General features: G+C 45.3%; 1 protein-coding gene, 1 long non-coding RNA gene and 1 pseudogene across 2 annotated transcripts in view; 1 reads left to right on the top strand and 2 right to left on the bottom strand.

Moving 5' to 3' along the window:
- Window positions 1-16,371, bottom strand: part of FGF2 (fibroblast growth factor 2) — a 55,594-nt gene extending 39,223 nt beyond the window's left edge. The window contains exon 1 of the mRNA XM_007116145.4: window positions 16,178-16,371. Coding sequence (XP_007116207.1) covers window positions 16,178-16,355 — 178 coding nt within the window. The 5' untranslated portion in view covers window positions 16,356-16,371. The remainder of the gene's footprint in view (window positions 1-16,177) is intronic.
- On the bottom strand, window positions 1,578-3,003 carry LOC102988364 (succinate dehydrogenase cytochrome b560 subunit, mitochondrial-like; annotated as a pseudogene).
- Window positions 9,534-17,455, top strand: LOC114486616 (uncharacterized). Its single transcript, XR_003680654.1, has 3 exons — window positions 9,534-10,135; window positions 15,592-15,696; window positions 17,403-17,455. It is a non-coding gene; the product is annotated as an uncharacterized lncRNA (long non-coding RNA).
- Window positions 17,456-18,211: the final 756 nt, after the last annotated feature.

The raw sequence follows: 18,211 nt of genomic DNA, 5'->3' as shown, positions 1-18,211 counted from the left end.
GAGCAACTGGGCCCGTGAGCCACAACTACTGAGCCTGCGCGTCCGGAGCCTGTGCTCCGCAACAAGAGAGGCCGCGACAGTGAGAGGTCCGCGTACCGCGATGAAGAGTGGCCCCCGCTCGCCGCAACTGGAGAAAGCCCTCACACAGAAACGAAGACCCAACACAGCAAAAATAAATAAATTAATAAACTCCTACCCCCAACATCTTCTTTATTAAAAAAAAATAAATAAATGACATTATGCAGAATATGTTTAGATTTAGATTTTTGGTATGCTTTGACTTAGAATGTACAGTGAATTAGAAATAATTAAGCACCATTTCCCAAAGCAAAGTAAAGCAGTTTTACTGATAACGACCAAGGCCATGCATCTGAGTGGGGCTTAAGAGGAAATACGCCAAAGAATGGATGAAGGAGTGAGAAGTGGGTTCCTTCAAGGGGGCAGGCATAGGCCTGGGCACTGCTCACCAACCATCAGTCAACTAGGGTGCTGCGTCCATCTGTGTGACCAATGGCTAAAAACCCCGCCCACAGCTCCACCCTCCCAAGACAGAAGCCTCTTGGTTACCGTCTCATCTCTCTCTGTCCCTTCACATTCACACACACCCCAGAGAACAGTATCCACCATCTGTCTCTGCTCCCTCACTCCCATTCATCCTTCTCAGAAATCTTTATATAAATAATATGTGGATATGTAACTGTTAAAATTTTCCAAATACATAGATAAAGAAGTAAAGATTCCCCTTCATTTCTTCTCTCTCAATCCTAGCCCCCTCTCCAAAGTTATAAGCACGAGTTAGCAGTTTGGTATACATCCTTTTCAGCTCTTAGCCTACCTATTGACTCCATAAGTATATAGTTCTTTTGTGTGTGTGCATTTTTATAAATGGGGTAAATTTTTTTGTGTTATTCCAATAATTTCCTTTTTGTTTCCAAAGACAAAATGATCTTTTTAATTCAGTTTCAGAAAAAGCTGTCACATGAATTTGGTTTAGAAAACATGACAATAAGAGGCTTGGTTTTTCTGCAAATGAAAGGAAAAGAAATAACCGTTAATAGGTTCAATGATAATTTTCTGGATCTTCCTCTTGCATCAAAAGCTGTATATCTTCTCCCCAAAGCACCTGTTCCAAGAGCCAACTCACTCTCTTTATCTGCCTCTAGCCGGGACAGGCTAATTCCCCTCCACCAGCCCTCTCTTCTTTCAGTCACCCTGTGTTGGTGCTAAAGACCCTGGGCTCCGACCAATGAACAGAATTGTCCTTTAAGCCAGCAACCCACAGGCAGCGGGACCCAAAGCGCCACTCCCAGTCCCCATGGCAGAGGCCAGAGAGTGGCATTGTTTCCACTGTCTCAGGAAAAAGGAGCCAAAAGCTGACCCTCAGAACAAAGCAAGGCCTAATATGAAGAAAGACTGAGCGGTCCCAGGCCCAGAGTAGGCTGCAAGCTACAGTCAGGAAAAGGGAGTTATTGCAGTCATTCCACCTTTAGAAATAAATAGGGGGAAACCTGGACCCTTTTCCACTACTATGGTTCTCTAGGTCCTCTACTGCTGAGCTCCAAGGGGATCTGCAAGCACAAAAGGGTCTAAGCAAATCAGGAGAACTTTGCCCTGGCTGAAGATAAGCGTGACAGCAGGAAGACAGGTCAATGTAATAATCTGTAGGCAGATGATGCTGGGAACGTCGGCTCTTCACAGGGCTGCCAGCCCTACGGAGGACAACACAGTAGGAAGCAAGACAAGCACTCCAGACTGGTATAGCTGGGGAATTGTCAGGCCCTTTCTTGATCCCACGTCAGGAGTCAGATCCCATTCCAGGTGTGACACAGGAGAAGGAAGATGAGCGCACATTTGGCTGTGTGGATCAGTGCCGGCCCCAAATACAGGGACTTCACAAGTTCCAAATGAGACTCAAAGCTCCCAGGGATCAAAAGGGCCGACAAGCAAAAAGAGAGACCCCTGCACTCAAGGCAATACCAGTGCCGTGGTGGCAAATGAACATCACCATGGGAAGAGACCAGCTACACACAGCGATATAGGGAGACAAAGGGTGCTCTGAACCGCTGTTGTTATTCCAGAACCTCTCCATCTCCTCTTTGGCTGTGGTTTCCAAAGGAACAGCATTTCTGGTACAGAGCTGATACAGGTGGGCACAGAGGCAATGACGGCCAATATGTCTCAACAAGAGCACAGCCATCTTGGGTTCTGGCCTGGACAGAAGTCCAATAATTTCCTTTTTTCTCTTGACAAATGGAGACCCTTCTATTCTAATGTATGTACCTCACTTATGATGTAAGAGATCTACATTTCTCAACAGGGCTACCACGATAAATTTCCTAACTCTCCTCCCGACTCCCAGCCGTATACCCTTCAATGCACCCACACACCTGCCTGAGTGATTTTACAAAGGCCCAAATCTGATATTCTTATTCTTACGATTAAACTCTTTCACTGACTCCCCACTGCCTTGAGGATAGAGAGCAAATTGTTAGCATGGCTTACAAAGCCCATCACAATCCAGGCCCTTCCATATATCAGGACAAAACTATAATTCGAAAAGATACATGCACCCCTGTGTTCACAGCAGCACTGTTTACAATAGCCAAGACATGGAAACAACCTAAGTGTCCATCAACAGATGAATGGATAAAGAAGATGTGGTACATATACACAATGGAATACTACTCAGCCATAAAAAAATGAAAAAGTGCCATTTGCAGCTGCATGAATGGACCCAGAGATCATCATACTAAGCAAAGTCAGAAAGACAAATACCATATGATATCATTCATATGTGGAATCTAAAATATGACACAATGAACTTATCTATGAAACAGAAACAGACTCACAGACATAAAGATCAGACTTGTGGGGCTTCCCTGGTGGTGCAGTGGTTGAGAGTCCACCTGCCGATGCAGGGGACAGGGGTTCGTGCCCCGGTCTGGGAAGATCCCACATGCCGCGGAGCGGCTGGGCCCGTGAGCCATGGCCGCTGGGCCTGTGCTCCACAACGGGAGAGGCCACAACAGTGAGAGGCCCACGTACCACAAAAAAAAGAAAAAAAAAAACATAAGACTTGTGGTTGTCAAGTGGGAGGGGGAGTGAGGGAAGGTTGGACTGAGAGTTTGGGACTAGCAGGTGCAAACTCTTATATAAAGAGTGGATAAACAACAAAGATACACAGCACAGGGAATGATACCCAATATTTTGTAATAACCTATAAGGGAAAAGAATCCAAAAAGAAATAGATACATGTGTATGTACAACTGAATCATGTGCTGTACACCAGAAACTAACACAACTTTGTAAATCAACTATATTTCAGTTTAAAAAAAAAAAAAAAAAAAAGAATCCTGGCCCTTCCTACGTGGCTGGCCTTACCTCTTACTATAACCCTACACTCTAGCCATGACAAAATGTTTGCAGTTCCCAAAGCATAGCAAACCTGGAGCTGCTTCCTTGGCCTGCATGCCCTTATGTGCCTTCCAAGAAAAATTAGTTGAGTTGCAAAACATATATAAATAACCAAATGAATTCTGCTGCTGTATGGGAATGTTAGCCATACTGCTGCTGTTAAAAGTGGTATAGAGGGTCTAGCAAAAACTGTTAACTCTGTTTAGAATAAGGACCTAAAGCATCACTTTTTGGTGGCAATTAGATAACAGGGTCAGCTGCCGGGCAACACCCAGGCCAGCAGTCCCTCCTGTTTGAAGCCTTTTCTGACTTCCCTGTAGAATCACTGTCCTCCTTCGTATGATCTCACTCTTCCCCCAGGACACAACACAAGCAAAGCAGCCGTAACATTTCAGTGTCCTTACTGACTTACATCTCTTTCTTGTCCTGCTGGACAATATACACCTTAAGGGGCAGAGGCCTACATTTTTTTAATTGAATTAAAATATTTTAAATTCAATTTTAATTGACTTAAAATATTGTGTTAGGGCGTCCCTGGTGGCGCAGTGGTTGAGAGTCCGCCTTGCAGTTCCCAAAGCATAGCAAACCTGGAGCTGCTTCCTTGGCCTGCATGCCCTTATGTGCCTTCCAAGAAAAATTAGTTGAGTTGCAAAACATATATAAATAACCAAATGAATTCTGCTGCTGTATGGGAATGTTAGCCATACTGCTGCTGTTAAAAGTGGTATAGAGGGTCTAGCAAAAACTGTTAACTCTGTTTAGAATAAGGACCTAAAGCATCACTTTTTGGTGGCAATTAGATAACAGGGTCAGCTGCCGGGCAACACCCAGGCCAGCAGTCCCTCCTGTTTGAAGCCTTTTCTGACTTCCCTGTAGAATCACTGTCCTCCTTCGTATGATCTCACTCTTCCCCCAGGACACAACACAAGCAAAGCAGCCGTAACATTTCAGTGTCCTTACTGACTTACATCTCTTTCTTGTCCTGCTGGACAATATACACCTTAAGGGGCAGAGGCCTACATTTTTTTAATTGAATTAAAATATTTTAAATTCAATTTTAATTGACTTAAAATATTGTGTTAGGGCGTCCCTGGTGGCGCAGTGGTTGAGAGTCAGCCTGCCGATGCAGGGGACGCGGGTCTGTGCCCCGGTCCGGGAGGATCCCACGTGCCGCGGAGAGGCTGGGCCCGTGAGCCATGGCTGCTGAGCCTGCGCGTCCGGAGCCTGTGCTCCGCAACGGGAGAGGCCACAGCAGTGAGAGGCCCGCGTACCGCAAAAAAAAAAAAAAAAAAAAATATTGTGTTAGTTTCAGGTGGTAGATGCCTACATTATCTGACTCTTAATCCCCAGCACCCAATGCTATATATGACAATATAGTAGAAATTTTGTGGTTAAAATGGCAAATCAAAAAATATATTATTTTTATTGAGGTACAACTTAATATTTAAGATGAGTTACAAAGATATTGACAATATACCAAGACCAAAAACAAACGAACAAAAACTTTTAAAATGGCTTTTAAATAAGGCAAATAGAAAATAAGAGTTAAAAATTGGTGAGGCCAGGACTAGATTACTATACTTGCTAGAAGCACACCACATATTTGGCTTTCTAGAAGCCAGTAGCCATAACAAGTTTCCTAGAGTCCATAAGGTTAGAACAAACTGGCCACTAAGGAGAAGCATAACTAGTCCTGCCATGGTTACCACAGAGAAATTTCTCTCAGGAGTCCTCAGAGGGGACACTATGTAATGAGATAAACAGCAGCTTTACATATTTCTTAGAATTAACAGACACCAGTTTCAGAGAGATGTTACTCTTGAAGATCATTTACCATAAACTACAGTCTCACACCAACACATTCAAATTGGTTCTCTCGCTGATGGTCAGGTTAATTAGAAGATATACCTCAGTTATTAGTGGTAGTATCCTTAACATATTTTGGACCATGGACAACTTTCTGAGAACCTGATAAAATGCTATGTATCTTCTCCTCAGAAACAACACCCTGACGTAATATTTTGCATCTCTTTTCAGGAGATTATGGAAACCTGGACCACCCATGTTAAAATCCACAACCCGGAGGAAAGATGTACTATAGGTCCTTGCGTCAGGCCTCCATAAATATTATTTCCCACAGCGGGACCTTAAAAAAGTGCTGCTCTCTGGCCTATGGGCTGAATTGCAAAGAACCATGTGCTTTAACTGTCAGCATGGTGAGCATTAGGCTCCTTCTAGAAAAACAGAGGTGCCTACAAGGAACACCCAATCACTTCTGGAGGTGATACCATGGGCAAGGCCAAGAGTCTCCAGAATTCTACAACACAAAAGCTCTACAGTCCTACATCATTAAGCATGGCCAAAAATAATTTAAGTCTGGAAAATATTCAACATAGGTATAACCAAATAGATATCCCAACTGGTATTTTTTTTCCCCCTAATCTCATTAAAACACTCAAAGACTCTCTACTTTTTGAGTCATGTAACTTCCTGCAATGCGTTCCAAGAAAAATTAGTTGAGCTGCAAAACATACATGTAAATCACTAAATGAATTCTCCTGCTGTATGGGGATGTGAGCTACACTGCCGTTAAAAGTTGGGTGGAAGGTCTAGCAAAAATTATAACCCTGAATTAGAATAAGAATCTAAAGCTTCACTTTTGGGTGGTAATTAGAAAACAGTCAGCTGTCTATTAAGAATACTTTTAGATTATGATAATAAATTCATATCACCAATTTATCTTCAATTTTTTACCTTTTAGAGGGAGAGCATACTTCCAGTTCATTAAAAGTGATACAGCCCTTAGCCTGGCCTTAGAAACCCAAACATGAAAAACTCTAGACTCTCTCCCAAAGAAAATGTATTTCTTTTGTAGAAGGTTATTAGGAGAAGTTTGGTCTGATATTCCACTGAAATGAACCTATCAAGCCTATGTATGTTACTACTCTCCCATTATATATTACCCTATTTACTACCTTCTGTGTTATTTTCTTTTCTCAGTATTCTCAAGACTCTTGGATTTTTTTTTTTTTTCAAGGAACTACATCAAGCTTACTACCTATATAGAGTTTCTGGAAAATAGCTTTATCCCACTTTTTGATATATAAGACAACCACTCATCTGCTGGTAACTTTCCTATTCTCTATCATTCTCATAGACTTTTAACAGTGCCCACATCTGTAAGCAATGTGTGTACCAGGGGACTGGACTGTTTCGAGTCCATGTTTTTCTGAGGAGAGGAATAACAAGATCGGAGCTGCTCTCTGGAAAGATTACTCTGCCGAAGAACAATATCCAGTCGATTAGATGTGTTATGGGCTGAACTGTATCTCCTACCCCCCGCTGCCCCAAACTCATATGTTGAAGCCCTAGGCCTCAGTACCTCAGAAAATGACTATTTGGAGATAGGGCCTCTGAAGAGGTGATGAAATTAAAATGAGTCCATTTGGGTGGGCCCTAACCAAATCTGAACCAAGAAGAGGAGGTTTGTATGTGTGCAAAGAGAGATGACCACGTGAAAGGGCAGCAAGAAGGCAGCTGTCTGTGAGCCAAGAAGAAGCCTCAGAAAGACCAAACCTGCAGACACTTTAATCTTGGACTTCTAGGCTTCAGAACTACGGGAAAATTCATTTCTGTTGTTTGAGCCACTCAGCCCACGGTATTTTGTTATGGCAGCCCTAGCAAACTTACACAGATGGGAAAGGCTAGAAGCCATTGGCAACAGTCAGGCACAGAACTAGAGCAGCTGTGGCAACAATGCAGAGGCCGGCGTGAGTGTAAAAGACACTGCAGAACCGAAATGCACAGGGCCTGAGAAAGGGATGTGAGGATTGAGGAAAATGAAAAGTAGAAATTTACTCCAAGAGAGGGGCGTGGTTGGCAAGAAATTTTTTAAAGTATATTTTATAGTTTAAAATACAGGGGATTCAAAAAAGGGAGGCAAGTGATTCCAAGGGAAGAGGAGTTTCATTTTTCATTTTTGACCCATTTCTAGATGTGTCTGGCTAAGCACTTTCTTTGTATCTTTTTGTCTTATCTTGGTCTTTATTTCCTCACATACTAGACATCCAAACAATTACTGGTTGACTGAAAATCTCACTTGGTGAAGAAGACTAAAATAAAGTAAGTCCAAGTACATCTGCTTTTTTTCTTTGGGTTGCTTTTTAAATCTTACACCACATGTCCTTAAAGAGTGAGCCTATCTTGAATTTCCTTGAAAGGGCCTAACTGTAATTTTTTTTTTTAATTTTTTTTGCGGTACGCGGGCCTCTCACTGTTGTGGCCTCTCCCGTTGCGGAGCACAGGCTCCAGACGCGCAGGCTCAGCGGCCGTGGCTCACGGGCCCAGCCGCTCCGCGGCATGTGGGATCCTCCCGGACCGGGGCACGAACCCGTGTCCCCTGCATCGGCAGGCCGACTTGCGACCACTGCGCCACCAGGGAAGCCCTAACTGTAATTTTTAAACATCCTTTTAGTTATTCTCTTTGCATTTTCTGCATGCTTTAGCTTATTCTGCATCTTAATCTTCCAGACCCCATCTTTGAGGTTCATTCCATTCTTATACAGTATTTATCCTTAATTATGTCCTACTCTTTCTATTTTACTTTTTAAATTAAATATGCCATTTCAAAATCTTTGAGTGCTTCAGAAAACCACCCCTAAATATTAAAGAGCTGCTTCATAATAAATCATGACAGAAATACTTTCTAAACAAAAAAGAACGCAATAAAGCAAGGGGGGAGAGAAAAGATGACAGAGGCTAACTTTGCTAGACATGGTAAAGGCTCTGGGAAGAGTTTAAGTAATTTTTTAAAATCACTAATTCTGTTCAAATTTCTGCTACACCATCCATCTGGAATTCTGGCCAGGAACTGTATTCTAAACACTAAGAAGTATGGAAGGCACAATTAATTACTTCTTGTCACAGACAAAGAGATCATGTTTTGAAAAGCCAACAGCAAAAACCCTATCCTTATCTGTAAAATGAAAATACTTGTTTCAGAAGATTGTAATAAGATTAAACATATTGTTCATAAAGCTGACATAGAGCATGTTGTTCTGAAGAATTTCATTCATTCATTGAAAAAACACTCAGAAAGTAACAAGGTCCAAGGAATAAGAGGTGAAGGTCAAACAACTGACCCTTCCCCTATGAAGGCACAGGGACTTTGCCTAGTCATTATGGTAATCTCCCTAGGTGTCTGGCTAAGGCTGGACAGACCCCATCAACCCCTCATGCTTTAATACCCTCCCTCCAAAACAGTCTGTGTCTCACTTTCCCCACCTGGTCACAGCCGAAGGTGTTGCTGTAATTCATTATTTTTTAATCTAACACTTGTTGTGTATGCCTTCTTCATATACTACTGTGCTCTACTAAACCAGTTAGCAAGATTGGCTTCCCAATTTTACTTGCATTATATTCCCATTACTAAACTGCTGCATTCAGAGTAATGTATAAATATAAGTACATAAGAACTACTTCTAAAACTAAGAAACACACTCAAAATAGAATATTTCTCTTTTCACATAATTGTTTTGACAAATGCTTTGCCTCAGAGAAGATAAGGAGATAAGATTAATCAATCTTACATTTAAAGATTAACGATTAAATTTGACTCAGAGAGAGGCTCTCCAAATTTCTGATTCTAGTAAGATAAAAAGTAACAAAAGAGGACCAACCATGCAAAATCCAAGATTATACCATCCCAGAATCAGAATATCCAAGATGAAAGGGACCTTCTTCTCGAGTCCCCATCCAATTCAAGTAGTCATCCAACCAGTGAAGAATGACACCTGCCCCTACATAAACACACACACACACACTTGTCAAATAAGCCAAAGGTAGAAATAGCTAAGAAGGGAAAGGTCAAATGACACGAGAGAATAAAAAAATTTTTTAAAAATAAAAAGATGGGAAAAGAAACATAATTAATAGAAAAAATGAAAATATATAAAGAAGACATATAGCAGGTGTTAAATTAAAATATATGTTATTAGGCAGTAAATAATTTCATTTCTAATTCAAAACAAACATTGTTTATCAAGTGTTATATTTCAAAAAGTAATTTTTTAAAAGGAGGTATTATTTGTCTCTGTTACTCTCTTCCATTTCCTATTTATGTTATGACCATCTGTAAACCTATGAATTGTTTTCTCTTTATAAAATGATTCAGCTCCGAAAGCAGTAGAATGAGACTGGTCATTCAGCAATCTCTCCCACCCACCCTTGCAGACATCACATCACAAAGACTATGACTCACTCTGTCATACGGTTTCTATCCTTTTACGAGTTTTATGATTGTTGTGATGAATACTGGCTCATAAATCTGAATGAATATTAGGATGAAGCTATTTGTGTCATTTCCTCACAGCCAAAGCAGATACTAACAATGGTACCAGACAGTTCTTAATCCTAATGTATAAAATGATTCACAGGTTTTAGGCTTGAGAGAGAGAGATTTAAGGATTAAAGTATATGATTCAAGTATGAATTCTCAGATCTGTATTTTTTAATTAGCAGGTTATAACTAGTTCTGGAATTGGCTAGAAATGTTATGTTATTCGATAGCTGAAAAGAAAATCTTCCACAATAAAAATTAATCCTAACAAATGATTGTGTTTTACCTTTATTGCTTCCTTCGAATAATGTGAAAGGTGTCGCTGCAGAAGGAACTACAGGGATGCTACATTCAATTTATCCATTTTACACGCCTCGTGCTGAAGTACGTATGCTTACTTATTTAAGATTCTAGCTCATTCAACAATACAGACTGAACCTCTGCAATGGGCCTCAGCCTGGTCATTCACTGAGCAGTGGAGTCAAGGGGACCCCGAGGAGAGTAAATGCAGTCTCAGACCTCAGAGTAGAAAAGAGTAAAGGGCTGCTAGGTAATGTCATTGGAATTTTAAAAATCCTTGCCAGCTAGAAATTTCCAGTAAAATTGAGGGACGTGAAGTTAAAACATATCAAGCTATTAGAGAGAATTTTTAGATAGCATGCAGGAGAGGAAAGACAGGTGCAGGGCGGTATGAAAGAAATGGGGCCCGACGCACGCCTAGGACTGGGGTAAGGTAGAAGGATTAACGGCCAATTAAAGGCTAAGAGAAGAAGGATGTGCGAAGACGATCAGAAAGGAAGTTAGAAGACTTGGCTCATGTGTTGGGTACATGTCGGACTTAACGCACATTCTCTGAGCGGACACAGAGAGGACACAGCTCGCAGAGTCCCAGAGCAGGAGACAAACACATAAACAACTACAACAAAAATCGTGAAGTCCGTAGAAGAATATGTACCGAGTACTATGGGAAATGCAGAGAGAGAAACAATTAATTCTCCCTGGGAAGGCAGGGGAAAGTTCCACAAAGGAGAAGACCACTGAGCTGACTCATAAAAGATCTTTCCAGAGAAAGGTGGGAGTGGGAGGAGGCTGTGAGAGAACACTTGATAAGAAAAAGAAGGATTTTCCAAAAACAAGGATCACAACTGGAGAAGCCCATCACTGTAATAGTGATGGGTCCGTCAGATTAGAGACTACAGTGAAAGCACAGAGCGCGGGCAGCATGAGAGGAGTGTGGATGGCAGAGAGTGGGAAGTAAGACTGAGCAGGTAGGTCATACTTGAGAGGGGAAGTCGGGGAGGGGATGGTTGTAGGTAAATACAGGGCAGGGGAAACCAAGAGACAAGGCAAAGAAAAGTCAGCGAGGTAGGGAAGACTCCAAGGCGTCTAGCTTTGGAGACTAGAAGGATAATTTCACTACAAATTCGGTAGGAAGGGTGCTAGGTGGAGAAAACGGTGTTATGGTCTGTTTTACGTGGGTTGAGTCGAGGCTGTGGCAGCGCATCTGTCCGTCGGGCAGTGAGAAACACGGTACCAACACAGAGATGGGAAATCAGAGACAAGACTATAACTGATCTGCTGAAGGACCAGGAGTACACAGAAAGACGGGTAGAGGGCCAAAACAGAGCCTTGGCGAATATTATAGCAAAAGACCGAAAGAAGGAGAAACCAGAGGAAAAGCCAGTCGGATGCGTGAGAGGAAACCAGGTTGATGTGGTGTAACAGAAGCCAAGGAATTCTCGGGAAGACAGAGGCAGACAATGGTGTCAAGTGTCAGAAGGAGGGTGACACATTGGATAAGTCCATGCGATTGAACTGGAAGACTGCTGGGGCCCAGGATGATTTAAGTAGAATACCAGGTGCAGAATCCAGAGTTAAAAAGAGAAAAGGAGATGAAGTAGAAGAGCGTACAGGATTCTAGGGTATTGGCCACAAGAGAAAAGAATGAACAAACAATGCACAGCATACCTGAGGAATTTTACAGCACACAGTACATGGTAAAAATCTTAGGTGCTTTTTAAAGAAAACAGGATTCATAATGAGAGCTTTAAACTAATTATCCTGAGAAATGATTCATCTTTTTATAGATTACCCTTAAAAATGCTAATAGCCAGCTTTTAAGATTCCAAAATATTTTCCAAATATAATTTTGTTACATATAATCATCTTCATTAAAAGACTGACCAAGCGTCTAAACGTATGTGTTGGCTGCACCAAGAGGACTGTAAACCTCGACCGTGCTTTATACAGCATGTGGTCCAGGAGGAGTTATTCCACGGGATGGTCCACACAGAATGTTCTCATCAGCAGCTGACATTTAGTGAGAACTCCCAGAGTAAAAGGTACAAACCTTTTATGATGTTTATTTATATGGAGAAGTCACGGTTCCTACCTTAAGGTGCCAGCATTTTCTCAAAGTGTGTAAATCATGAACAGAGAATAATCCACTCACAGAATCTAGTCAGATCATCACTACACTATACAAACTTCCTTTAACAAACAACAACCAAAAAAAAACTTATTCCCCCCCAGAATACCTTAAAAATCTGTGAAATAAAAGGTCTGAAGCCTCCCTTTGAATTTCGCAAGTTCATGTTTTTCACGATGAGGGGTTGCATGGAATATGTGCCATGGCACAGGGCACGGGAGTCACACAGACAGGGAGTGGACGGGTCCCTCGGTCTCCTCAAGGCTCAGTGTCCTCTGGAGCCTGGAAGCCGAGAAGTGGGGCAAGCAGGCAGTCACCTCCAGGGAGAAGCCCTCCTGGGAGAGGCCCAAGGGTCGATCCAGCACTTCTAACTACCTTCATTTTTTCCAAAATACGAGCATCTGGAATAAATTTGAGGCTAAAATGCACACAAGCAGCATACTCTGCCCTTACTATCCTCCACCACATGTTGTACGTGCTGCTTGGGATAAAATGTTCTCTCTTCTGAATGTTTTTCACGTGGTTCACTACTTTCGAGCATACACTCAACATTACCCATTCCCATGGGCATTTGGAAGGGGCCTGTGAAAACATCCAGGACGCCGAAGGGAAGGTGGTGGGTGTGCGCCGCGCACGCCGGGGGGAAGCACAGGCTCCGTCTTTGTTTTTATCTTGCTTTTTAGCAAGACTCTCGTGTCAAACACAGGTTATTCCAGGATTATAAGAAAAGTGCAGGAAAGCTGCCTTTTCAAAGGCAACTTGTGAAAGCCATTCAAGAGAGAACCCAGGTGAGAAGCACAGGTGATCTTCAGCAATACTGAGAAGCTGGAAACACGGGTATTCGGAAGTCTGATCCCTTCGCCGGCGGTCCGCCCCGCCCCGTGTCCTCTCCAGAACCTGAGCTACGGCCCCGGCCCCTAAGCAGCGCCCCACATTCATGCCACAGCCTTCACAGCTCCCCGCCCCCCAGCTCCGCCAACTCCACTCCTCCTGGTCAGGTTTTGGGGAAGAAACTGCACGTGCAATTTTATCCACGCTAAACGGTAAAATCCGAACGCTGCTGAACTCTTCCTTCCAGAGGGACCCTCCTCCCTCGGTATCCGTGGGGGGCCGGTTCCAGGATCCCCCGCAGGTACCAACAACCGTGGAGCCTCAAGTCCCTCGAGGAACGTGGCGTACGTAGCGCTATTGACCCTCATCTCCACAGATGGGGAACCCTCGGATACGGAGAGCAGACTGCATTTGCATTTTAGAAACGTCCGGAAAGAAAGTGTTAACGCCAAAGGAATAAATCTCCAATGACAGATTTTAGGGTCCATTGGGCAAAACAGTTTGAGGAATGGGGCCTTGGGTTTTCCAACGTTTCAAATAGGTCTAGATATCTGGGCCTTAATTCGGAGGGAAGTTGTAGCAAAGCTTAACTGATTTCTCCATGTTTCCTGATCAGTTTTGCTCGTTCAGGGGAAGGAGGGGATGTAGTTCAGAGGATATTGTTACGTCATTTTTTTCTTATATATTTCCCATCAGTCTCCTCCTGGTTTGGTCAACTATCAGTACGCCTTCGACATGCCAGAAAAAAACACTGTACTTAAACTTATGTCCAGGTTGGGCTATACAAAAGTGGCCTAAATTTATCATTTTTAGGTTTATATTCTCGTCCGGCTATCACCTGGTACAAGGTGATTTTTAAAAATCAGTGCTCTCCACAGATCTGGATGAATATTCTACTCTTCACTTTTAAACATCTTGTCTTTAGCTAGTTATCAAGTTGGTAGGGTTTCTCAACCTTAGTACTTTTAACATTTAGGGTCAGAAAATTTTTTGCTGAGGGATTAGGGAGGTATCTTGTGCACTGTACCATCATCCCTGGCCTCTACTTATTAAATGCCAATAGCACCCTTCCAGGCGTGACAACCAAAAATGTCTCCAGGCATTGCTAGATGTTACCTGGAGGTGGAAGGGGGCAGGCAGTATCAATCCTATCTGAGTACCACTGAGTTAAAATCAGATTACAAAAATGACAGCCCAGGCCAGAATTGGGAATAAAAAGTTAACAGTTGTTTTTACAAGGGTGGTAATGCGGTATGCAATTCAGAATTACCCTCACTCGCTAGCCCCTATACAGTTTTGTTCTAAAGGAAATAGGGTATCGAGAGTGTCAAAGAAAAAAACTGTAACTAATAAAATGTCTGGAAAAAAAAAAGAGAGTACTAGGGGAAGCCTCAATATGAACCCAATCTGGGGGAGAGTTCTTCTGTCTTCTAGTCAAATAACATGCTACTTTTGGTGCTACTAGAAAAGAGCAAAACTAATTGGGACATATGTGCACCTTGCCCTAACCAGCTGGGCTAGCCTGGCAGACAACTGCAGAACAAACTCCAAACACAAAGATAATTTTGTGAAATCCTTTTAAGTTACCAAAATAGAGAAAGAGCGCTACCGATAGATTGGACTACAAGCATCTTTTCAGATTCACTGGATAGTACATGAGAAAATTTTTTAATTACGGCAGGCCTGAAAAAAATTACAGACCTGCATCTTTTGCTTGTTGCTATTTTGGAGCCAATAAAGACTCAATTCTTATGAAAGCACATTTCCCATTCCCGAATTTGTCAATGCAGGCTTGGCTGCAGAGCTCTCTCCTCTTCCTACTCCCGCATTCCAAAGTGAAGGACACACCATTAGCATCATAAGGTAAAGACAGACTCCTGCGGGTCTTTTCTCAGGCAAAAAGAGGATCAGGTTTTCCACCTGAAACCCATAAAGGAAGGAATGGCAACAAACAGCTTTCAAAAGAGATGTTTTACCTACACTTACAGGATGACAGTGAAAATATATCTGATCTCTTTCTCTCCCTTCCAATTCATCAGTATTTTTATCAGCCCATTTTACACCTTTTTCTCCATCTTTTCTCTAGATCAGTGGGTTCTCAAAGTGTGCTCCCTGGTCAGCATCACCTGGGAACTTGTTAGAAATGCAAATCAGGCCCCACTCCAGACCTAAGCAATCTGAAACTCTGGGAGATGGTTCAGCCACGTGGTATAACAAACCTTCCAGGTGATTCTAATGCACCCCTAAAGTGTGAGAACTAAGACTTAGGCCAATCTTCTTTCTATAACCACAGATAGATTTTATTTTATTTTATTTTATTTTTACAGAAAACGAAACTGCATACTAGTAAACTGAGTCCTCTGTGCACTTTATATAAATCCTCATTTGATCCTCAAGCCTGGTGCAAGGTTGATTATCCCCACTTTCGGGATGAGGAAACGGGCTCAAGGGTTAAGGGTCGCTCAAGGTCCCATAGCTAATAACTGCAAGTGGAAGATTAAAGTTTTTGCAGTTCTTTTCACTACTGCAACAAAGGTCTATAGCACTTTATTAATACGGTCCATATTTTCTGCTTTTTCAGTTTTCCGAAATTCGGGGGAAAAAAATAGAAATGGATGGGTGAGAGCAGCGTGCCAACTGCCTTGGATCCTACCGAGCTGGAATTTAAGGGCACGACTCTGGAAAGGTATCTCTCCAATAAGGAACGTTTAATTCGGCTGCGGTCCCTCCTGGCCTTGTCCCGGGGACTGCGCGCATCCCACAGAGAAGGGGTCGGAACTTCAGGCTGGGGGCGCCGGCGGCACCTCCGTGAGCCACCCACCTCTGCTCGGCCGCCGCGCATCCCCGACGCGACAGGTTGTCCGCGCCCAGAGAATCGCCGGCAAGGCCCGGGCGCCCTGCGGCTCCGGGCCCGGGGGACTGGTTTACCAGTGGAAACCGGCACACTCCAAGGCATGGGCGAGCGTCTACCCGCCACCGCAGCTCGGGGCAGGAGGGGTGGAGTGGTGAACCCGAAACCGCCGAGGGCCGCGCGGGGAGAGACCACAAGCCCCACTGGGGTCAGAGTGAAGAGAAGGAAGGAGCGCGGAGGCTGGAAGGCAGGGGCGGGGGAGAGAACGGCAGGGGATGGAGACGGCGCGGGGGAGGAAGAGCCGGGCAGCACTCACTGTGAGGGTCGCTCTTCTCGCGGACCCCGTCCACTCGGCCGTCGGGGTGGATGCGCAGGAAGAAGCCCCCGTTTTTGCAGTACAGCCGCTTGGGGTCCTTGAAGTGGCCGGGCGGGAAGGCGCCGCTGCCGCCGTCCTCCGGCAGGGCGGGCAGCGTGGTGATGCTCCCGGCTGCCATGGCCCCGCCAGCGCCCTGCCGGGGTCCCCGAGCCCCTGGAGCCGCGCGGGGAGCCGCGCGGGGAGCCGCCGCGCCCCGGGAAGAGCCGGGCAGCACTCACTGTGAGGGTCGCTCTTCTCGCGGACCCCGTCCACTCGGCCGTCGGGGTGGATGCGCAGGAAGAAGCCCCCGTTTTTGCAGTACAGCCGCTTGGGGTCCTTGAAGTGGCCGGGCGGGAAGGCGCCGCTGCCGCCGTCCTCCGGCAGGGCGGGCAGCGTGGTGATGCTCCCGGCTGCCATGGCCCCGCCAGCGCCCTGCCGGGGTCCCCGAGCCCCTGGAGCCGCGCGGGGAGCCGCCGCGCCCCGGCCCCGGCCTCGGACGCGCTCCGGGGCGCGGCCCCGGCCCCGGCCCCCCAGCCTCCCTCCCCGCGGCACGCGGCCGCGCCCACGGGCCCCCAGCCTCAAGCTGTTCCGCCGCTTCCCTCTCCGCCGGCCCTAGAGCGCGGGGAGCCGAGCGGCCCGGGAGCTGGGGGTGAGGGCTGGGTGTCTCCGCGGCCGCCGCTCTCGGGAGGGCCGCCTCCCGAAGCCGCAGCGCCAGGGATCCTTGCAACCGCGGGCACAGCGTCCGCTGGTCTGGCAGCAGCCGGGCTGCGGCGTCACATCTTCTACGTCTCCGCCCGCGAACGCCCACCAACCCCGCAGGCCCCCGGTCCTCCTCCCTTCCTGCGCGCCGCCCCCTACTCTCTCGGCGTTTTCTGGGACCGGCCTCCGGGTCGGGCGCTCCGGCCGCAACACGCAAGCGCGCGACCTCCGTGCCCGGGGGGGAGTCCGAACGCAGCCGGGGGGCGGGGGAGGTGCGGGGATGCGGCGGGAGGCCACGGCCCGGGCCTCCGCCGCTCCGGGGACTCGACGCCGCCGGTTCCCCAGAAGGCGCCCAGCCCAACCCCGCGCAACCCAAATCACATTCAGACTTTCTCCACACTGCGGAGGTTTTGCTGTGCAACCAAGCCGTGATTCAACTTTTCAAAGTTTAAATGCAATTTTCTCCCCCACTCTTCTTCCCTGCCAGCGTTTCAAAGCGGAGAAACTATTTCCACCCCCAAGAAGCAGAGGAATCGGAAGAGAGGGAGGGTTCTGTGTCAGAAAAGGTTTCGAGCAGCTCTCATCACCAAAAGACGAGGGTTACGCACAAGCACAAACCGTTAACACTGAAGGCAGAGGCTGAAGTAGCTCACCAACATAAGCGAAGCAAGAGGCCAGAGAAGGGGAGCGGGATGGGTTGCTAAGAGGAAAAGGCTTTTCTTTCACTAGCCTGACTAACTTGAATTAGACAAACGTGGAAAGATGAAGATGGGCCTCAAATCCTCATCGTGATAGAAGTATGTTAATGGTCTTATTTTAGCTAAACTGTTAGGCATTTCTTGGAGGGAGGGTAGTTTACTGAAAATCCCAAGCTACAAAATTGAAGTTAATTGCACTTTGCTAATTTTCAGTAGAATATAACAGGTGCTACAGATTATCAAAATGTCCAGCCACAGAACTTCATATACTGAGCACCTACTGTTTGCAAAGCATTTCAGTAAGTGCAGTGGGAGATACCCAATCTTCTGGCACAGTGAGGCTGATACATGGGGAGAACGCACAACACAAATACCAGCAGACAGTGTCAAGGCCACAGAAGTGTAAAAAGAAAGTTTCGTGAGATTTCACATAAGGGGTAACTCAGCTTGAGGGTAGGCAGGGGTTAGGGAAAGCTTCTTGGAAGATGTGAGAATACAGAAGTTCCTCTATTTAAGAACATATTTGGTTTCAAAAGATTATCCATCAGGGCTTCCCTGGTGGCGCAGTGGTTGAGAGTCCGCCTGCCGATGCAGGGGA

This window comes from Physeter macrocephalus, chromosome 7 (assembly GCF_002837175.3).
Source record: "Physeter macrocephalus isolate SW-GA chromosome 7, ASM283717v5, whole genome shotgun sequence".
In the NCBI taxonomy this organism is placed as follows: domain Eukaryota; kingdom Metazoa; phylum Chordata; class Mammalia; order Artiodactyla; family Physeteridae; genus Physeter; species Physeter macrocephalus.
This window is presented reverse-complemented; position numbering and strand designations above follow the sequence as displayed.